We start from the raw sequence: 22,733 nt of genomic DNA, 5'->3' as shown, positions 1-22,733 counted from the left end.
AATATGTTAGAATTTTCAAACTAATTTTCATTTGGAAGGCAGATAAAGCGTTTTTATCAAAAGTAACCACGTTTGCATGTGAACACGGAATCCTCATTACTCCACGTGCTTAATCTTGCCTAGGTTTCGCTGTGGGTTTTGAAAGGGCACCTATAACCTGGCTCACGCCCGGGTGGTAAAAACCTGGTTCCAAAACGAATGCTATTACTTTTCACCAATGCCATTTCCACCGGGGTAACCGAGGCCAGATAATCGAATCCCGTCATTGGCAGGCACCGCACATTTTTCGGCGTTTCCATCCCATTGGTCGCATAATATCGGTAACATTATGTACCCTTTTTGATTGGGTATAGACAAGAGTCAGCCACCTCTGAACAATTGCAGTTGATTTGTTAGCTATCTGTATCGGAGCAACCGACTACAATCATTGGCTGATTCCTCCAAAACGACGCCGTTGATTGGTTAATCCATTCGTAGAGTATCACTGGCTGCATGAATGGCTGAAGCGACTGCTGCTGATGCTGTGACCTGGAGTTTGGTGTCAGCATCAGGACCGACAGTGCGTGAAGTACATTATCGTGTCAAGTGGCTACAGAGAGAATAAACAGACGCGTAGACTCATTTTACACAACAGCTAGTTGAAGGGTTGGTTTGAAGGTAAGACCCATTATTTTCCTCAAAACAATTCAAGCAAGTGAAGTGTGGAATAATGAGTCTCGTTGAACCAGTGGCTGTCTCCCGCTGGCGTTGTAGAGCGTGGGGGTCGGCTGGCTATCCAGCCACTAGCTATTTTATTATCTGATCATGTCTGATGATTGATGGGGAAAGCATGGTCAGTGAATTAATTTAATAGCAAATAGATAATGTTTTCAACTAAGCACAATAGTGGAGGTCTATAGTTACGAGCTTTGCAAATACTAAGCGTAGTGTGAAAACTGCACTGCGGATCAGGACGAAGCAGGATTTGTAATGCACTGCTAGCCTTGCTAGCTAGCTACATGCGAGTTGGTCCTTGTAAACTAGCATTCAAGTAGTTTTTTTTAAATTGCGAAATTACATAAACATGTCAATTTGTAGTAGATTATTTGGCCGAATTGATGATTTAGCCAACATTGATTTAGCAGATCGCCTGGTACTCAGTCCATGATGCACACAGCTGCACCAGTGCCACTCACTGTCCTATCACTCAATACACCACCTTTTACACGTTTAATTGGAACCAGTCTACTTGCTCCTATAATGGAATAAAACTGCTTATCGCGAATCTTCCTTATCAAGGTCTGGTAATGCCTCATTAAGCCCCTGCAGCAGGGTGCACAGATGTGTCAATCGTGATGCATGGTGTATCACTGCCATTGTCTGCATGCACAAAGAAAGAAGAGTGATGGTCACGTGTGTTATTTCCATTGGAACTTATACATTAGAATGTGTAATGTTGCCTATTAGAACATACTTCCTCGTTATTATTTCCCCCCTGTCTTTCTAAGGTCCTGTGCATGGCGTGATGGGGTCCTTCAGCCGACAGGAGTTCTTTCAAGAGCTTGCAGAGGGCTGCCTTCTACCCACTGCTCAGCAGGGCCTGGAGCAGGTGTGGCAGCTTCTGGTCATCTGCCTTCTATGCCGACTTCTCTGGATTCTGGGTGACATTTTGCATTCCTTTGCGTGAAATGTGACTTTTGGAATATAACAGAGCTCCTGGTAACGACAGAACATGATGAGTCATAGGAGAGTGATTTTGACATTTGAGAAATGATGTAGAACTTAATAATTAGATGCATGTTATACTAATGTCTACTACTACATGTTCTCATTCTCTTCTGTGTGCGTTGTTGTTTTTGTTGTCTTGTTCCCCTGGTCAGGCCTCCCCTCTTATGTGAAACACCTGAGCACTGTGGCAGGAGGGTTCTACGCCCTGTACCTGTTCTTTGAGCTCCACATGGTGTGGGTGGTGCTGCTCAGTCTACTATGCTACCTCATCCTCTTCCTCTGTCGGCACTCCAGTAACCGGGCCACCTTCCTCTCCATCACCGTCCTCATCTACCTGCTCATGGGGTAGGTAGATCTGTTACCAGGTAACATCAGATGCCTGTTTGAGTAAAGAGAATGGATGATAAACAGCCAGTGATCAAATCCCTCAAAGTGCATTGAAAATGGTTGTCTAATCAGTCTACTCTCCCCTTTTCCTTCCAGAGAGTTGCATATGATGGACACCACCACCTGGCACAAAATGAGAGGTTGGTACTTACTCTCAGCGTGAATATACACTACAAACCAGGAGTTGCAACCAGTTTATATTTTTTTCAAGGAACAGAATCAGAACCAGGAACGAAAGTGATTTATACTGTTCTAGCACATAACCATTATTTTAAAAGCATTGGAACCAGTTAACGCTCTTTTACATTCCGGGAATTTTTTCCCAGTCCCACAAAAAAATGCAACAAGGCACCTATGCAAAGCCCCCCTCTGCCAATCAGAAAATTCTTCCAGTGTGCCTGCCAGCTGAAACTCTTTGCCAGTGTGTGTAGGCTAACTGCCCCTCCCCCTCCAAAGCATAGCTAGCCTACAGATATTACAAGCGAGATTCAGGAGGAGAGAGATTTTCAATTAGAGAAGAATTTATTAACTTTTTCTAGTGCTAGTTAGGAATACTATAGGTGGCTTTATTAACTACAAAAAGGTGAGACGTGTTTTTAATTCTGGTGCCGCTTTGCACATACAAGCTTGTTCGCTAGCTTACTTCTCTTGTCCAACATTAGGCCAACTCTGAAGTTCAAAGACATTCAAAGTTCCTCCATAGAAGTCACTCCTTCGTAGGTATAATTCTGTGGGCCTAATTAAGATAATGCATGTCATTACAAGATGCCCAGCGCTTCGAGCCAAGCTTCCTCCTCCACCCTCTTGCAAAATGTAAGTTGCATTTTGCATCCTACACTTGTCTTTCCATCACACATATAAAACAACTCACTGAGCTATATCTTGCTCGCATGATTGGTGAAGAAATTATAGTTGAGCTAAATGAAAAAAATAAAAAGATTTCATAGGTTTAAAAAGTGACAAAGGAACGATATAAACCGTTACTTTTTTGGTTCGAACCGGTTCAGGTCTTTATTTTGCTGGTCGGAATGAGATAATTTTGTTTATCCTGTTCAGAACGAAACAATATTAAAATATTTTGGTTTCAACCCCTGCTACAACCAATGTTCACCGTATTAATGAAAACATTTACAGTTGAAGTCGGAAGTTTACATGCACCTTAGCCAAATGCATTTCTGACATTTAATCCTAGTAAAAAATTCCCTGTTTTAGGTCAGTTAGGATCAACACTTTATTTTAAGAATGTGAAATGTCAAAATAATAGTAGAGAGAATGATTATTTCAGCTTTTATTTCTTTCATCACGTTCCCAGGGGGTCAGAAGTTTACATACACTCAATTAGTATTTGGTAGCATTTCCTTTAAATTGTTTGACTTGGGTCAAACATTTCGGGTAGCTTTCCACAAGCTTCCCACAATAAGTTGGGTGAGGCCTCCCGGGTGGCACAGTGGTTAATGGCGCTGTACTGCAGCGCCAGCTGTGCCACCAGAGACTTTGGGTTCACGCCCAGGCTCTGTCGTAACCGTCCGCGACCGGGAGGTCCGTGGGGCGATGCACAATTGGCCTAGCATCGTCCGGGTTAGGGAGGGTTTGGCCGGTAGGGAAATCCTTGTCTCATCGCGCACCAGTGACTCCTGTGGCGGGCCGGGCGCAGTGTGCGGCTAACCGAGGTTTCCAGGTGAACGGTGTTTCCTCTGACACATTGGTGCTGGTTTCAGGGTTGGATGGCGCTGTGTTAAGAAGCAGTGCGGCTTGGTTGGGTTGTGTATCGGAGGATGTATGACTTTCAACCTTCGTCTCTCCCGAGCTCGTACGGGAGTTGTAGCGATGAGACAACATTGTAGCTACTAAAAAAACAATTGGGGAGAAAAAAAGGGGTAACATTTTCTATGGATTGAGGTCAGGGCTTTGTGACCTTGATTTTGTTGTCTTTAAGCCATTTTGCCACAACTTTGGAAGTATGCTCGGGGTCATTGTCCATTTGGAAGACCCATTTGCGACCAAACTTTAACTTCCTGACTGATGTCTTGAGATGTTGCTTCAATATATCCACATAATTGTTCCTCCTCATGATCTATTTTGTGAAGTCACCAGTCCCTCCTGCAGCAAAGCACCCCCACAACATGATGCTGCCACCCCTGTGCTTCACGGTTGGGATGGTGTTCTTCGGCTTGCAAGCCTCCCCCTTTTTCCTCCAAACATAACAATGGTCATTATGGCCAAACAGTTTTATTTTTGTTTCATCAGACCAGAGGACATTTCTCCAAAAGTACGATCTTTGTCCCCATGTGCAGTTGCAAACCGTAGTCTGGCGTTTTAATGGCGGACTTGGAGCAGTGGCTTCTTCCTTGCTGAGCGGCCTTTCAGGTTAAGTCGTTATAGGACTCGTTTTGCTGTGGATATAGATACTTTTGGACCCGTTTCCTCCAGTATCTTCACAAGTTCCTTTGCTGTTGTTCTGGGATTGATTTGCACCAAGGTACGTTCATCTCTAGGAGACAGAACGCGTCTCCTTCCTGAGCGGTATGACGGCTGCGTGGTCCCATTGTATTTATACTTGCGTACTATTGTTTGTACAGATGAACGTGGTACCTTCAGGTGTTTGGAAATTGCTCCCAAGGATGACCCAGACTTGTGGAGGTCTACAATTATTTTCTGAGGTCTTGGCTGATTTCTTTTGATTTTCCCATGACATCAAGCAAAGAGGCAGTGAGTTGGAAGGTAGGCCTTGAAACACATCCACAGGTACACCTTCAATTACATCCACAGGTACACCTCAATTGAATCAAATGATGTCAATTAGCCTATCAGAAGCTTCTAAAGTCATAACATAATTTTCTGGAATTTTCCAAGCTGTTTAAAGGCACAGTCAACTTAGTGTATGTAAACTTCTGACCCACTGGAATTGTGATACAGTGAATTATAAGTGAAATATCCTGCCTGTAGACAATTGTTGGGAAAATTGTGTCACGCACAAAGTAGACTTGGCAAAACTATAGTTTGTTAACAAGAAATTTGTGGAGTGGTTGAAAAACGAGTTTTAAGGACTCCAACCTAAGTGTATGTAAACTTCCGACTTCAGCTGTAATTAATATTTGAAGACTCACTGCGGTATGTATCTGCAGGTTCCCAGATGGTGGTGGCTATGAAGGCCATTTCTCTGGCCTTTGACCTGGACCGAGGTGTGGTGACCAACGTGCCCTCTCCTGTGGAGTTCATGGGCTACATCTACTTTGTGGGAACGGTCATTTTCGGACCCTGGATCAGCTTCAACAGCTACAGAGAGGCTATAGAGGGCCGCAAGCTGGTGAGTTCAGCACTAAGTCTTGTCTTGGTATAGAGATAAGGGTAGCCTGGTTAAACCAGACTAAATGCTGCACTTGCTAGTCTGGTTTAACCATGCTAGGATAAGGGGGGAGGGGACATGGGTGGAGGGAATAGAGAGAGAAAGATGGTATATAGATGTTCTCTTCTTCCTCAGAGCTTCTCCTGGATATGGAAAGTGTGTGTCAGCTGGGTGAAGAGCCAACTGTGTCTGGTCATCTCGAATTGTGTTGCTCCCTACCTCTTCCCTTACTTCATCCCCATCTATGGGGACAAGCTGCTACACAAGTAAGTGGATTAGCTAACCTCTTAGTGCTGTTGTCATGATTTACTGTAGGTCATAAAAGCATCCACAAACATTGATGTTTGTGATCATCCAAAAAAAGTGCAACATAGGGGAGGGTGGGCCATTTTAGTAATATAGCAGACGCTCCTATCCAGAGGGACTTAGAGCATTTATCTTAAGATAACTAGGTGGGACAACCACATATCACAGGCATGGAAAGTACATTTTTCCTCAATAATTTAGCTATCAGTAGAGTCGGAGCTAGAAGGTGGTGGGGGGGGGTCATGGTGAGGAGGAGCATTATTTTATTGAAATGCTCTTTGAATAAGTAGGATTTCAGAAGATGGACTCTGCTGTCCTAGCTTCAGGGGGAAGCTGGTTCCACCATTGAGGTGCCAGGACAGAGAAGAGCTTGGACTGGGCTGTGCGGGATGTTGTACTCTACGGATGTTGTAGAGCATGAACCTGCAGGCGCTTGTCACTGCTTTGATGTTTGAAGCGAACTACAGGGTGTTGTCCAGGTCACGCCAAGGTTCTTTGCACTCTGGGAAGGTGACACTGGAGTTGTCAACCATGATGGAGAGGTCTTTGAGCAGGCAGGCATTCCCTGGAAGGAAGAGCAGCTCCGTCTTGTCGAGGTTGAGCTTGAGGTACGACATCCAAGTGGAGATGTCTGTCAGGCACACAGAGATGCGTGTCGCCACCTGGGTGTCAGAAGGGGGGAAGGAGAAAAGTAGTTGAGTGTGTCCGCATAGGAATGATAGGAGAGACCATGTGAGGATATGATGGAGATGAGTAACTTGGTGTATAGTGAGAAGAGTAGAGGGCCTAGAACCGAGCCCTGGGGGACACCAGTAGTGAGAGTATGTGGTGCAGACACAGATCCTCTCCACATCACCTGGTAGGGTGGCCTGCCAAGTAGGATGCAATCAAAGAGTGTGCAGAGCCTGAGATGCCCAGCTCTGAGAGGAGGATCTGATGGTTCAAGGGGACAGGCTGCTACGCAAGTGAGTGGATTAGCTAACCTCTTAGTGCTGTTGTAATGATTTACTGTAGGTCAGAAAAAGCATCCACAGAAATTGATGTTTGTGATTGTCCAAAAAAAGTGTAATATAGGGGATGGTAGGCTAAGTTGAGCCATTTTAGTAATTTAGCTAGTAAGATGAGAAAAGAGGAGAGAGTCAGCTTTGGCAGAGCAGAGAGCCTCCGGGACACAGAGGAGAGCAGTCTTGGTTAAGTGACTCGTTTTGAAGCCTGACAGGTTAGAGTCAAGAGGATCGTTCTGAGAGAGATAGCAAGAAAGTTGATCAGAGACAGCGCACTCAAGTATTTTGGAAAGAAAAGAAAGAAGGGATACAGGTCTATAGTTTTTGATGTCAGATATGTTGTGTTGGTTTCTTGAGGTGTGGAGCAACTCAGGCCATTTTGAAGTCAGAGGGGGCATAGCCAGTGCTCAGGGATGAGTTGATGAGGGAAGTGAGGAATGGGGGAAGATCTCCAGAGATGGTCTGGAGAAGGGAGGAGGGGATGGGGTCGAGCGGGCAGGTTGTCGGTCAGCCAGAGCTCACTAGTCGCAGAATGTGATCTGGAGAGGGAGGGGAGAACGAGGTCAAGGCTTAGGGTAGTTCTGTGTGAGTGAGACCAGTGGACTCAATAGGCTGAGTGAATGAGTAGCGGATGTCGTCAACCATTCCTTCAAAAATGATTGACAAAGTCATCCACTGAGAGGAGGTGGAGGATTCAGGAGGGAGGAGAAGGTGGAAAAGAGTTTCCTTGGGGTTGGAGGCAGAAGCTTGAAATGTATAGTGGTAGAAAGTGGCTTTAGCAGCAGATACAGAGGAAGAGAATGTGGAGAGGAGGGAGTGAAAGGATGATAGGTCCTCACAGCTGCCTTCAGCCCATTCTGTAAGCTCGCAATGAGCCACTCAGTAACGGAGCAGGAGGGGAAGGCTGAGCCGGGCCGGGAGGAAAGGGGACAGTGTGAGTCATAGGACGCGGAAAGGGTGTAGAGTAGGGTCGAAGAGGCAGAATCAGGAGACAGGAGGTAGAAGGATTTAGCAGAAGGGAGAGATGATAGGATAGAAGAGGCCAGAACAGTGGGAGAGAGAGAGAGAAGATTGCAACGGCGCATTACCATCTGGGTAGGGGCTGAGTGGTTAGGGTTGGAGGAGAGGTGGACAGAACAGGAAACAAAGTAGTGATCAGAGACCTGGCGGGGGGTTGCAGTGTGATTAGTAGGCGAGCAGCCTCTAGTAAAGATGAGGTCAAGCGTATTGCCTGCCTTGTGAGTTGGAAGGGGTTTGGGAAAGGGTGAGGGGAAAGAGAGAGTTGGAAAGAAATTAATCAAAGGCACACGTCGGGAGGTTGAAGTTGCCAAGCACGAAGAGTGGTGAGCCATCGTCAGGAAATCAGCTAATCAAGGTGTCAAGCTCACTGAGGATCTCTCCAAGGGCACCTGGTGGGTGATAGATGGCAATAATGTTAAGCTTGAGTGGACAATTGACAGTGACAGCATGGCATTCAAATAAGGAGATGGACAGGTGAGAGATGGAGAAAAGATCAAATCTCAACTAAGGATAAATGAGTAGCCCTGTGCCACCACCACGATGACCAGATGAGAGAAAACAGTCAGATGAAGAACGAGCAGTTGGAGTAGCGGTGTCCTCCGGGGTGATCCATGCCTCCATTAGGGACAAAAAGTCAAGGGACTGAAGGGCAACTAAATTAGAAATGTTGCAGCCAAGGAGTGGGGAGCGTCTGTAAGTCTACAGGGAGAGGAAGGAACAGGTATAGAAAACACACACAGTTGACAAAGCTACAAAAGAGCAACATTTGATCATCTGTAAATAACGAGGTAAGATACTCCGGTGCGAGAGTGGTGTGGAGCCTTCCTCTTTTTCCTTCCTCGATTAACTCCACAGAACAACTCGGCAAAACAGTCTTTGTTTCAGCGACTGTCTTAGTCTTGTGACAAAACCGCCACTTCCAGCTGCCGCTGAGAAACCAGGGTATTTGATTAGGATCTTCATTAGCTGTTGCAAAAGAGGCAGCTACTCTTCCTGGGGTCCACACAAAACATGAAATAACACAGAACCTTTAATAGACAATAACAGCTCAAGGCCAGAACTACATCAATTTAAAAGAGACTGAATAACTAACAATAATTGCTAGTTGCCTAGCAGAGGTGGAGAGCACGCCTGTACTTATTGCTGATTGCCTAGGAGAGGTGAAACCACTCCCTCTCCAATACAGCCACTGATTACCGAAACAAGTCACAAATTGCCCTGCCTCTTGACCCTGGTTGATTTGTCAACAACAATCTGCAAATGATGCGCAGGCAGCAGTTCACACACCAAGTAGGCTACTGGGAAAACCGACAGCACTTAAAGGAGATGGCCCTAGCTAGCAAAAAGACAGTACTAGACCACAACAGACAACGACAAAAAATATATATACTCATCAATCCTGGCGATATCAGGAGTCTTCTAGCTGTAGAATGAAGTGTATACCTGGAAATCAGAATACATGTTAACATTACAGTTTTGAAGCATAGCTTGTCCAAAAAAAGGGTTCTCTTGGCACAACTTAGCCGGGCTATGGGGTAAGTTAAGTCGCCTACACGTTTCTGTACTGAATTAAATAATAGGGGCTGAGTGGTACCTTTTTAGAACCAGGTATATGTTTATTTCCCAAACTCAAATCAAATCAAATTTTATTTGTCACATACACATGGTTAGCAGATGTTAATGCGAGTGTAGCGAAATGCTACACAATCGCAATCGTTTTGAAAAATTATTTTCAACATTTTAAGCATCTTTTAATAATAATACTTGGGGTATGTAGCGCTTGTCAAGGACCCAAAGTCGCTTTACAGTTATGAAAATAAACAATCAATAAAAAAAACATGATTTAAGAGAGGGGCGCACTCAAAGAAGGGAAAGAGAAGATGTATCAGTGTATGGGGAGGGTTGGGATTTGGATACCCCGTTTAGGGTAAGGGTTTGGGTTAGGTGCTGCTCAGTATGTGTTTGTGAGGCATAAAACCTAACAAATACTTTTTAATTTTTTTTTTTTAACACTTTTATCATAGCCCTGTTGTTACCTCATGTGCCAATGATAATGCCTTGCATTATGCCTGGGAAGAAAACACTTCCATTTGCTCAACCCCAAGGAAAACATTTGGACTATATTATCCCACACAGCTACAAGGATGCACTTTCATGCTAGGTTTAGGACCTGATATTGAAGCTTATAGAGACCCCAACAGATTTATCGAATAATCTTAAAAACATCTACTTTGGTTTAGATAGAAACATCATAAAACCTCTTAACACAATACATTCATTTGACTTGGTGAAAATCTGTTTTTTGGACCCGACTTTGCTAACCACTTCTTCCATGTGGTTTCTTCCTTTACAGACTCCATGAAATGGTGACCTCTTCCTAAATACTTGGTCAAATTATTCATTTTCTGTATGGTGTCCTAGAAACAAGGGTGGCTCAATTTACCCCTTTGGCTCAACTAACCTTACTCTCCCCTAAATGTTTTTGTAGGAAAGCTGTTTGAGTAATGTGTTTCAGTAATGTAACGGTCAGATTCTGATTTGTTTCTTTCTCTCCCATTCAATAAATGGTCTTGTCTTGCCTGGGCTTTATCCCCAGCAAAACAAAACGGAAGATCGGGTAATTATTTATCTGATATTATGACGATAGAATGTCCCCCGTCCCCCCGTCCCCCGGCTGTCCCTGTAATTAATGCTGCATGTCCATTTCTAACTCAGCAGCTGTGCCACCTCCCTGTCACCTGCACGTCTGTACACCAATCATTCCCCCAACCTTGTCTGTCTCTGCCCTGCCCACTCATGCCATGAGACTTAAAAATGTGAGTATCAAATCAAATGAAAATGGTGATAAATGATTACAATTTTCCTTCAATTGTTTGCTGCACAGAGGTGCTGTGGCAAGGTGCTGTATGTTTTTGCAATTTATATTAAAATAGAGAAGTTGTATTGTTGTTAAATGTCATTTGAGGCTTTAATTGTGCCAAGTGTCTTCTAATGGAACCTTCTTTCATTGACCTTTAGCTGGCTCCTAGCCTACGAGAATGCACTCTCCTTCCACTTCAGCAACTACTTTGTGGGTTACCTGAGTGAGACCAGCACCACTCTGGCTGGAGCAGGCTTTACTGAAGAGAAAGACAACCTCAAATGGTCAGTGCACTGAAGCATCATGGTGACTAGGCTTGACACTGACTTGCTATAAGTTAAATATTTTTTTGTCCCCCCCCAGTTCTCTTTTACCCCTCAAACAGCCCAACTGAAATGCCTGTGTTTTCTTCTATAGGGATATGACTGTTGCTAGGCCCCTTCATGTGGAGTTTCCCAGATCTATGGTGGAGGTGGCCACCTCGTGGAATCTGCCCATGTCCCGATGGCTCAGCACCTGTAAGCTTTCTGTGAAATAGAACATATTTACAGCATTGTGAGCCTACATATAACAAATAATACAACATCCCCCCCCCCCTTCTATTTTCACAGTTGTCCTCCAACAATGACATTTAAAGCAGTAAACATCCCAACTCAATTGCTCTTTTTTTAAAAACCGGAATACAAAGTTGATCCCCTGACAACTGTTTCTGTCTGATCACCCAGATGTTTTTGCCCGTGCTCGCAACCTTGGAACCTTTCCAGCCATCCTAGTGACTTACGCAGCCAGTACACTTCTACATGTGAGTTTGCGCGAGCAGGTGCGGGTGTGAGTATGAGTGTGTAGGTGTGAGTATGAGTGTGTAGGTGTGGGTGTGAGTATGAGTGTGTAGGTGTGAGTATGAGTGTGTAGGTGTGAGTATGAGTGTGTAGGTGTGAGTATGAGTGTGTAGGTGTGAGTATGAGTGTGTAGGTGTGAGTATGAGTGTGTAGGTGTGAGTATGAGTGTGTAGGTGTGAGTATGAGTGTGTAGGTGTGGGTGTGAGTATGAGTGTGTAGGTGCGGGTGTGAGTATGAGTGTGTAGGTGTGGGTGTGAGTATGAGTGTGTAGGTGTGGGTGTGAGTATGAGTGTGTAGGTGTGGGTGTGAGTATGCGTGTGTAGGTGTGAGTATGAGTGTGTAGGTGTGAGTATGAGTGTGTAGGTGTGGGTGTGAGTATGAGTGTGTAGGTGTGAGTATGAGTGTGTAGGTGCAGGTGTGAGTATGAGTGTGTAGGTGTGTGTATGAGTGTGTAGGTGTGTGTATGAGTGTGTAGGTGTAGGTGTGAGTATGAGTGTGTAGGTGTGTGTGTATGAGTGTGTAGGTGTAGGTGTGAGTATAAGTGTGTAGGTGTGTGTATGAGTGTGTAGGTGTGGGTGTGAGTATGAGTGTGTCGGTGTGAGTATGAGTGTGTAGGTGTGGGTGTGAGTATGAGTGTGTAGGTGTGAGTATGAGTGTGTAGGTGTGTGTATGAGTGTGTAGGTGTGAGTATGAGTGTGTAGGTGTGGGTGTGAGTATGAGTGTGTAGGTGTGAGTATGAGTGTGTAGGTGTGTGTATGAGTGTGTAGGTGTGAGTATGAGTGTGTAGGTGTGTGTATGAGTGTGTAGGTGTAGGTGTGAGTATGAGTGTGTAGTTGTGAGTATGAGTGTGTAGGTGTGTGTATGAGTGTGTAGGTGTAGGTGTGAGTATGAGTGTGTAGGTGTAGGTGTGAGTATGAGTGTGTAGGTGTGTGTATGAGTGTGTAGGTGTGAGTATGAGTGTGTAGGTGTGGGTGTGAGTATGAGTGTGTAGGTGTGGGTGTGAGTATGAGTGTGTAGGTGTGTGTATGAGTGTGTAGGTGTGGGTGTGAGTATGAGTGTGTAGGTGTGGGTGTGAGTATGAGTGTGTAGGTGTGTGTATGAGTGTGTAGGTGTGAGTATGAGTGTGTAGGTGTGGGTGTGAGTATGAGTGTGTAGGTGTGAGTATGAGTGTGTAGGTGTGAGTATGAGTGTGTAGGTGTGTGTATGAGTGTGTAGGTGTAGGTGTGAGTATGAGTGTGTAGGTGTGAGTATGTATGAGTGTGTAGGTGTGTGTATGAGTGTGTAGGTGTGAGTATGAGTGTGTAGGTGTGAGTATGAGTGTGTAGGTGTGAGTATGAGTGTGTAGGTGTGTGTATGAGTGTGTAGGTGTGTGTATGAGTGTGTAGGTGTGGGTGTGAGTATGAGTGTGTAGGTGTGGGTGTGAGTATGATTGTGTAGGTGTGTGTATGAGTGTGTAGGTGTGAGTATGAGTGTGTAGGTGTGGGTGTGAGTATGAGTGTGTAGGTGTGAGTATGAGTGTGTAGGTGTGAGTATGAGTGTGTAGGTGTGTGTATGAGTGTGTAGGTGTAGGTGTGAGTATGAGTGTGTAGGTGTGAGTATGTATGAGTGTGTAGGTGTGTGTATGAGTGTGTAGGTGTAGGTGTGAGTATGAGTGTGTAGGTGTGAGTATGAGTGTGTAGGTGTGTGTATGAGTGTGTAGGTGTGAGTATGAGTGTGTAGGTGTGGGTATGAGTATGAGTGTGTAGGTGTGAGTATGAGTGTGTAGGTGTGTGTATGAGTGTGTAGGTGTGAGTATGAGTGTGTAGGTGTGTGTATGAGTGTGTAGGTGTAGGTGTGAGTATGAGTGTGTAGTTGTGAGTATGAGTGTGTAGGTGTGTGTATGAGTGTGTAGGTGTAGGTGTGAGTATGAGTGTGTAGGGTGTAGGTGTGAGTATGAGTGTGTAGGTGTGTGTATGAGTGTGTAGGTGTGAGTATGAGTGTGTAGGTGTGGGTGTGAGTATGAGTGTGTAGGTGTGGGTGTGAGTATGAGTGTGTAGGTGTGTGTATGAGTGTGTAGGTGTGGGTGTGAGTATGAGTGTGTAGGTGTGGGTGTGAGTATGAGTGTGTAGGTGTGTGTATGAGTGTGTAGGTGTGAGTATGAGTGTGTAGGTGTGGGTGTGAGTATGAGTGTGTAGGTGTGAGTATGAGTGTGTAGGTGTGAGTATGAGTGTGTAGGTGTGTGTATGAGTGTGTAGGTGTAGGTGTGAGTATGAGTGTGTAGGTGTGAGTATGTATGAGTGTGTAGGTGTGTGTATGAGTGTGTAGGTGTAGGTGTGAGTATGAGTGTGTAGGTGTGAGTATGAGTGTGTAGGTGTGTGTATGAGTGTGTAGGTGTAGGTGTGAGTATGAGTGTGTAGGTGTAGGTGTGAGTATGAGTGTGTAGGTGTGTGTATGAGTGTGTAGGTGTGAGTATGAGTGTGTAGGTGTGTGTATGAGTGTGTAGGTGTAGGTGTGAGTATGAGTGTGTAGGTGTGGGTGTGAGTATGAGTGTGTAGGTGTGAGTATGAGTGTGTAGGTGTGAGTATGAGTGTGTATGTGTAGGTGTGAGTATGAGTGTGTAGGTGTGTGTATGAGTGTGTAGGTGTGAGTATGAGTGTGTAGGTGTGTGTATGAGTGTGTAGGTGTAGGTGTGAGTATGAGTGTGTAGGTGTGGGTGTGAGTGTGTAGGTGTGAGTATGAGTATGACTGTGTAGGTGTGAGTATGAGTGTGCAGGTGTGAGTATGAGTGTGTAGGTGTGAGTATGAGTGTGTAGGTGTGAGTATGAGTGTGTAAGTGTGAGTATGAGTGTGTAGGTGTGAGTATGAGTGTGTAGGTGTGAGTATGAGTGTGTAGGTGTGAGTATGAGTATGAGTGTGTAGGTGTGAGTATGAGTGTGTAGGTGTGAGTATGAGTGTGTAGGTGTGAGTATGAGTATGAGTGTGTAGGTATGAGTATGAGTGTGTAGGTGTGAGTATGAGTGTGTAGGTGTGTGTATGAGTGTGTAGGTGTAGGTGTGAGTATGAGTGTGTAGGTGTGTGTGTATGAGTGTGTAGGTGTAGGTGTGAGTATAAGTGTGTAGGTGTGTGTATGAGTGTGTAGGTGTGGGTGTGAGTATGAGTGTGTCGGTGTGAGTATGAGTGTGTAGGTGTGGGTGTGAGTATGAGTGTGTAGGTGTGAGTATGAGTGTGTAGGTGTGTGTATGAGTGTGTAGGTGTGAGTATGAGTGTGTAGGTGTGGGTGTGAGTATGAGTGTGTAGGTGTGAGTATGAGTGTGTAGGTGTGTGTATGAGTGTGTAGGTGTGAGTATGAGTGTGTAGGTGTGTGTATGAGTGTGTAGGTGTAGGTGTGAGTATGAGTGTGTAGTTGTGAGTATGAGTGTGTAGGTGTGTGTATGAGTGTGTAGGTGTAGGTGTGAGTATGAGTGTGTAGGTGTAGGTGTGAGTATGAGTGTGTAGGTGTGTGTATGAGTGTGTAGGTGTGAGTATGAGTGTGTAGGTGTGGGTGTGAGTATGAGTGTGTAGGTGTGGGTGTGAGTATGAGTGTGTAGGTGTGTGTATGAGTGTGTAGGTGTGGGTGTGAGTATGAGTGTGTAGGTGTGTGTATGAGTGTGTAGGTGTGAGTATGAGTGTGTAGGTGTGGGTGTGAGTGTGTAGGTATGTGAGTGTGTGTAGGTGTGAGTATGAGTGTGTAGGTGTGAGTATGAGTGTGTAGGTGTGTGTATGAGTGTGTAGGTGTAGGTGTGAGTATGAGTGTGTAGGTGTGAGTATGTATGAGTGTGTAGGTGTGTGTATGAGTGTGTAGGTGTGAGTATGAGTGTGTAGGTGTGAGTATGAGTGTGTAGGTGTGAGTATGAGTGTGTAGGTGTGTGTATGAGTGTGTAGGTGTGTGTATGAGTGTGTAGGTGTGGGTGTGAGTATGAGTGTGTAGGTGTGGGTGTGAGTATGATTGTGTAGGTGTGTGTATGAGTGTGTAGGTGTGAGTATGAGTGTGTAGGTGTGGGTGTGAGTATGAGTGTGTAGGTGTGAGTATGAGTGTGCAGGTGTGAGTATGAGTGTGTAGGTGTGTGTATGAGTGTGTAGGTGTAGGTGTGAGTATGAGTGTGTAGGTGTGAGTATGTATGAGTGTGTAGGTGTGTGTATGAGTGTGTAGGTGTAGGTGTGAGTATGAGTGTGTAGGTGTGAGTATGAGTGTGTAGGTGTGTGTATGAGTGTGTAGGTGTGAGTATGAGTGTGTAGGTGTGGGTGTGAGTATGAGTGTGTAGGTGTGAGTATGAGTGTGTAGGTGTGTGTATGAGTGTGTAGGTGTGAGTATGAGTGTGTAGGTGTGTGTATGAGTGTGTAGGTGTAGGTGTGAGTATGAGTGTGTAGTTGTGAGTATGAGTGTGTAGGTGTGTGTATGAGTGTGTAGGTGTAGGTGTGAGTATGAGTGTGTAGGTGTAGGTGTGAGTATGAGTGTGTAGGTGTGTGTATGAGTGTGTAGGTGTGAGTATGAGTGTGTAGGTGTGGGTGTGAGTATGAGTGTGTAGGTGTGGGTGTGAGTATGAGTGTGTAGGTGTGTGTATGAGTGTGTAGGTGTGGGTGTGAGTATGAGTGTGTAGGTGTGGGTGTGAGTATGAGTGTGTAGGTGTGTGTATGAGTGTGTAGGTGTGAGTATGAGTGTGTAGGTGTGGGTGTGAGTATGAGTGTGTAGGTGTGAGTATGAGTGTGTAGGTGTGAGTATGAGTGTGTAGGTGTGTGTATGAGTGTGTAGGTGTAGGTGTGAGTATGAGTGTGTAGGTGTGAGTATGTATGAGTGTGTAGGTGTGTGTATGAGTGTGTAGGTGTAGGTGTGAGTATGAGTGTGTAGGTGTGAGTATGAGTGTGTAGGTGTGTGTATGAGTGTGTAGGTGTAGGTGTGAGTATGAGTGTGTAGGTGTAGGTGTGAGTATGAGTGTGTAGGTGTGTGTATGAGTGTGTAGGTGTGAGTATGAGTGTGTAGGTGTGTGTATGAGTGTGTAGGTGTAGGTGTGAGTATGAGTGTGTAGGTGTGGGTGTGAGTATGAGTGTGTAGGTGTGAGTATGAGTGTGTAGGTGTGAGTATGAGTGTGTATGTGTAGGTGTGAGTATGAGTGTGTAGGTGTGTGTATGAGTGTGTAGGTGTGAGTATGAGTGTGTAGGTGTGTGTATGAGTGTGTAGGTGTAGGTGTGAGTATGAGTGTGTAGGTGTGGGTGTGAGTGTGTAGGTGTGAGTATGAGTATGACTGTGTAGGTGTGAGTATGAGTGTGCAGGTGTGAGTATGAGTGTGTAGGTGTGAGTATGAGTGTGTAGGTGTGAGTATGAGTGTGTAAGTGTGAGTATGAGTGTGTAGGTGTGAGTATGAGTGTGTAGGTGTGAGTATGAGTGTGTAGGTGTGAGTATGAGTATGAGTGTGTAGGTGTGAGTATGAGTGTGTAGGTGTGAGTATGAGTGTGTAGGTGTGAGTATGAGTATGAGTGTGTAGGTATGAGTATGAGTGTGTAGGTGTGATTATGAGTGTGTAGGTGTGAGTATGAGTATGAGTGTGTAGGTATGAGTATGAGTGTGTAGGTGTGATTATGAGTGTGTAGGTGTGAGTATGAGTGTGTAGGTGTGAGTATGAGTGTGTAGGTGTGAGTATGAATATGAGTGTGTAGGTGTGAGTATGAGTCTGTAGGTGTGAGTATGAGTGTGTAGGTGTGAGTATGAGTGTGTAGGTGTGAGTATGAGTATGAGTGTGTAGGTGTGAGTATGAGTGTGTAGGTGTGTGTATGAGTGTGTAGGTGCAGGTGTGAGTATGAGTGTGTAGGTGTGTGTATGAGTGTGTAGATGTCAGTGTGTGTATGAGTGTGTAGGTGTGAGTATGAGTGTGTAGGTGTGAGTATGAGTGTGTAGGTGTGTGAGTATGAGTGTGTAGGTGTGAGTATGAGTATGAGTGTGTAGGTGTGAGTATGAGTGTGTAGGTGTGAGTATGAGTGTGTAGGTGTGAGTATGAGTATGAGTGTGTAGGTGTGAATATGAGTGTGTAGGTGTGAGTATGAGTGTGTAGGTGTGAGTATGAGTGTGTAGGTGTGTGCATGAGTGTGTAGGTGTACGTGTGAGTATGAGTGTGTAGGTGTGTGTATGAGTGTGTAGGTGTGAGTATGAGTGTGTAGGTGTGAGTATGAGTGTGTAGGTGTGAGTATGAGTGTGTAGGTGTGAGTATGAGTGTGTAGGTGTGAGTATGAGTGTGTAAGTGTGAGTATGAGTGTGTAGGTGTGCGTATGAGTGTGTGAGTATGAATATGAGTGTGTAGGTGTGAGTATGAGTCTGTAGGTGTGAGTATGAGTGTGTAGGTGTGAGTATGAGTGTGTAGGTATGAGTATGAGTGTGTAGGTGTGAGTATGAGTGTGTAGGTGTGAGTATGAGTGTGTAGGTGTGAGTATGAGTATGAGTGTGTAGGTGTGAGTATGAGTGTGTAGGTGTGTGTATGAGTGTGTAGGTGTAGGTGTGAGTATGAGTGTGTAGGTGTGTGTATGAGTGTGTAGATGTCAGTGTGTGTATGAGTGTGTAGGTGTGAGTATGAGTGTGTAGGTGTGAGTATGAGTATGAGTGTGTAGGTGTGAGTATGAGTGTGTAGGTGTGTGAGTATGAGTGTGTAGGTGTGAGTATGAGTATGAGTGTGTAGGTGTGAGTATGAGTGTGTAGGTGTGAGTATGAGTGTGTAGGTGTGAGTATGAGTATGAGTGTGTAGGTGTGAATATGAGTGTGTAGGTGTGAGTATGAGTGTGTAGGTGTGAGTATGAGTGTGTAGGTGTGTGCATGAGTGTGTAGGTGTAGGTGTGAGTATGAGTGTGTAGGTGTGTGTATGAGTGTGTAGGTGTGAGTATGAGTGTGTAGGTGTGAGTATGAGTGTGTAGGTGTGAGTATGAGTGTGTAGGTGTGAGTATGAGTGTGTAGGTGTGAGTATGAGTGTGTAAGTGTGAGTATGAGTGTGTAGGTGTGCGTATGAGTGTGTGAGTATGAATATGAGTGTGTAGGTGTGAGTATGAGTCTGTAGGTGTGAGTATGAGTGTGTAGGTGTGAGTATGAGTGTGTAGGTATGAGTATGAGTGTGTAGGTGTGAGTATGAGTGTGTAGGTGTGAGTATGAGTGTGTAGGTGTGAGTATGAGTATGAGTGTGTAGGTGTGAGTATGAGTGTGTAGGTGTGTGTATGAGTGTGTAGGTGTAGGTGTGAGTATGAGTGTGTAGGTGTGTGTATGAGTGTGTAGATGTCAGTGTGTGTATGAGTGTGTAGGTGTGAGTATGAGTATGAGTGTGTAGGTGTGAGTATGAGTGTGTAGGTGTGTGAGTATGAGTGTGTAGGTGTGAGTATGAGTATGAGTGTGTAGGTGTGAGTATGAGTGTGTAGGTGTGAGTATGAGTGTGTAGGTGTGAGTATGAGTGTGTAGGTGTGAGTATGAGTGTGTAGGTGTGAGTATGAGTGTGTAGGTGTGAGTATGAGTGTGTAGGTGTGAGTATGAGTGTGTAGGTGTGTGCATGAGTGTGTAGGTGTGAGTATGAGTGTGTAGGTGTGTGTATGAGTGTGTAGGTGTGAGTATGAGTGTGTAGGTGTGAGTATGAGTGTGTAGGTGTGAGTATGAGTGTGTAGGTGTGAGTATGAGTGTGTAGGTGTGAGTATGAGTGTGTAGGTGTGAGTGTGTAGGTGTGAGTATGAGTGTGTAGGTATGAGTGTGTAGGTGTGAGTATGAGTGTGTAGGTGTGAGTATGAGTGTGTAGGTGTGAGTATGAGTGTGTAGGTGTGAGTATGAGTAAGAGTGTGTAGGTGTGAGTATGAGTGTGTAGGTGTGAGTATGAGTAAGAGTGTGTAGGTGTGAGTATGAGTATGAGTGTGTGAGTATGAGTGTGTAGGTGTGTGTATGAGTGTGTAGGTGTAGGTGTGAGTATGAGTGTGTAGGTGTGTGTATGAGTGTGTAGGTGTGAGTATGAGTGTGTAGGTGTGAGTATGAGTATGAGTGTGTAGGTGTGAATATGAGTGTGTAGGTGTGAGTATGAGTGTGTAGGTGTGTGTAGGTGTGAGTATGAGTGTGTAGGTGTGAGTATGAGTGTGTAGGTGTGAGTATGAGTGTGTAGGTGTGTGTATGAGTGTGTAGGTGTGAGTATGAGTCTGTAGGTGTGTGTATGAGTGTGTAAGTGTAGGTGTGAGTATGAGTGTGTAGGTGTGAGTATGAGTGTGTAGGTGTGAGTATGAGTGTGTAGGTGTGTGTATGAGTGTGTAGATGTAGGTGTGTGTATGAGTGTGTAGGTGTAGGTGTGAGTATGAGTGTGTAGATGTAGGTGTGTGTATGAGTGTGTAGGTGTAGGTGTGAGTATGAGTGTGTAGGTGTATGTATGAGTGTGTAGATGTAGGTGTGTGTATGAGTGTGTAGGTGTAGGTGTGAGTATGAGTGTGTAGGTGTGTGTATGAGTGTGTAGATGTAGGTGTGTGTATGAGTGTGTAGGTGTGAGTATGAGTGTGTAGGTGTGAGTATGAGTGTGTAGGTGTGAGTATGAGTGTGTAGGTGTGAGTATGAGTGTGTAGGTGTGTGTATGAGTGTGTAGGTGTCGGTCTGAATATGAGTGTGTAAGTGTGTGTATGAGTGTGTAGGTGTAGGTGTGAGTATGAGTGTGTAGGTGTGAGTATGAGTGTGTATAAGAGATCGTTTCGTTATACCGTCGTCTCCTTTGGCCTTTAGGGTCTGAGCTTCCACCTGGGTGCAGTGCTACTGTCTCTCGCGTTCATCACATATGTTGAGCATGGTAAGTCTGTAGAAGATGTGGCTAGCTATAAAAAATATATATAATTAAAATAGACGTTCAAATTTTATTTCAGTTCCACGTTACCTTTCAGGGATAACATTGTTTACACTTGGAGAATAACTTTAGGTGACATGCAGAGTTTGTTTATTACTAATCAAACAATCAACTTGGCTGTGGCACAATGCACAGCAAATGGTGAGTCGGCGTGATAGGATAAATCATTGTGACCTCTTATTGATTGCGTACCCTCTGTTCCAGTTTTGCGGAAGAGACTGGCAGACATTTTTAACGCGTGTATTCTGTCAAAGAAATGTCAGCCAAACTGCACTCACAAGAACAAAAAGGTATGGTTCAATAAGAAATAAAAAAAAGTTATATTTATGCATAATGATATTTTCTTGTGTAAAGTCTAAAGATTTTTCAGTGTTGGTCACATGCAAATGGACCATACCACATTGCGCAATAACTCTTATATTGATGCCAAAAAAATCCTCAATAAGAATGTTTGCATTACAGCATGACCTTTCTTCTCCTTCTCCCAACCACACAGGCCCCGTGGGTGTACATTATTAATATAGCCTTCAGTGCCCTGGCAGTCTTCCACCTGGCATACCTGGGCTCTCTGTTCAACTCCAGTGTTGGCTACATGGATGATGATGAGGAGGTAACTGTTTACTGAATGCTTTTCAGCTATAAGATGGCCAAACTCTCATACATTACTCTGATTATGCAATGTCACGCAGCATCGTCAGATCTTTCAGAACAAAGCGTTGTGGTAGATTTGTGTATTTCAAACCCATGTCTGTTTTCTCCCTCTACAGAGTGGCGTGGCCAACCACACCATTCAGAAGTGGTCGGAGCTGAGCTGGGCCAGCCACTGGGTGACGTTTGGCTGCTGGGTGCTCTACCGCATCATCCTCTAGATGTGTAAGGGAGAGGGAGCGAGAGAGAGCTGGGGACAGAGAGACATATAGAGAAGGGAAGCAATAACAAGAGGGAATTAACGTGAGCCTGTTAAGGAAAGACCGGCTCTCTACTCCTGCACTGTGAAGTTGTATTGGACTGAAGAGTACACACAACCACCCTATGGACAGTATATTAACTATTTTCTCAATACCAACATACAGTGCTCAGGACACCGCCTAAGAGACAAGGTAATCTACTTACTGTAACCTGCTGGCGACAAACTATTTTTGATACTCTTGAAATAATGCCCCAATCTTCCTGAATCACATCGTTTCGTTTGAGCTGCTGCATTTGTCTACCCCTTGTGGCGAGATAGAATAACAGCAGATGTGGATCAGACATCTCCATGCGATTCTCAATCAATACTCTTCCTGTTAGCATGACAGTGGTCAATCATTCACTCTCTTTGATGAACAACTAAGAACCCGTTGTCTAGTTTTCAGAAGTGATTCCGTAATACGCCATTAAAGTAATATTTTCCTTTTCCTCCGTATTCGAAAGCTACATTTTGTTATTTCACCCAACTTAGTTGTTACATTTGTAGAGCATGTAAAACCCCTGTTTTTGTGATCACACAAATCAGCATTATAAGAGTATATTTCCTTTGTGGATTTTAATAGAAAATGTATGTATTTTTAATTTATAGAAATAAGTGTACATTGGTGTTTCTGCATTTTATACTATGTTTTGCATCCTAGTGTAATTTGAGACATTTTTTCCATTTTCCTGTTAATAACTATGTAACTGATATACCTACCACATTACTGTCGTTCAGTCAAAAATACAAAAGTATTTAATTGCTCAGTAAGGGTTTTTCATGTTGCTTTAAAACTGATTATGAAAATGCACAACTTAAGATGAAGTTGCATCTGTAACCAAAGCCGTTGGTCATTTTCGACATGCTGCTCTTTTTAACATGCTTTTAAGGAAATTAATAATTCATGATGGAATACATACTGCTCCTGAACACACTGGACATTGAAACCTACTGCTCATTTGGTTCATGTGATGAGGGCCAGTCCAGAAACGACCCTTAAGGACTTTTGTTTCCAGTTTTGTTTCTGTTACACAACGGTGACTGGGAAACGTACTCAAACATATACAGTCATTTGCTAGGCTTTCCCTTAGAATACAAGGTTCATGCGATGCACATGTGCTCAGTCTTAGCAAAGCACCTTTCACCACTGTCCCTTTGTCAAACTTTGACCTATCAGTGTGATGCTACTGAGAGAGGTCTGTGATATTTTTTAATACATTTTCTATCAATCGGTAATCACTGTCTATCGTCAAATCCAATCAAATGTTATTAGTCACATGCGCCGAATACAACAGGTACCTTAAGGTGAAATGCTTACTTTTTTAAATGTATAAAATAAGAATAAGAAATAAAAGTAACAAGTAATTAAAGAGCAGCAGTAGAATAACAATAGCGAGACTATTCACAGTGAATCTTTGTTTCATGTTCATGTGAAGAACTATTTGCTGTTAAAGGAAGCTAACTGAAAC

General features: G+C 44.2%; 1 protein-coding gene across 1 annotated transcript; it reads left to right on the top strand.

Moving 5' to 3' along the window:
- Positions 1–521: 521 nt before the first annotated feature.
- Positions 522–22,035, top strand: LOC118359884 (protein-serine O-palmitoleoyltransferase porcupine-like). Its single transcript, XM_052482260.1, has 15 exons — positions 522–657; positions 1,488–1,640; positions 1,860–2,052; positions 2,191–2,234; positions 5,220–5,401; positions 5,576–5,706; positions 10,367–10,387; positions 10,655–10,669; positions 10,789–10,914; positions 11,048–11,148; positions 11,356–11,432; positions 20,198–20,261; positions 20,520–20,605; positions 20,812–20,925; positions 21,083–22,035. Exons 2-15 carry the CDS (start codon positions 1,505–1,507, stop codon positions 21,182–21,184), a joined length of 1,392 nt encoding a protein of 463 aa, XP_052338220.1. The 5' UTR covers positions 522–657; positions 1,488–1,504; the 3' UTR covers positions 21,185–22,035.
- Positions 22,036–22,733: the final 698 nt, after the last annotated feature.

Source organism: Oncorhynchus keta, chromosome 27 (genome assembly GCF_023373465.1).
Source record: "Oncorhynchus keta strain PuntledgeMale-10-30-2019 chromosome 27, Oket_V2, whole genome shotgun sequence".
Taxonomy (NCBI): Eukaryota; Metazoa; Chordata; class Actinopteri; order Salmoniformes; family Salmonidae; genus Oncorhynchus; species Oncorhynchus keta.
This window is presented reverse-complemented; position numbering and strand designations above follow the sequence as displayed.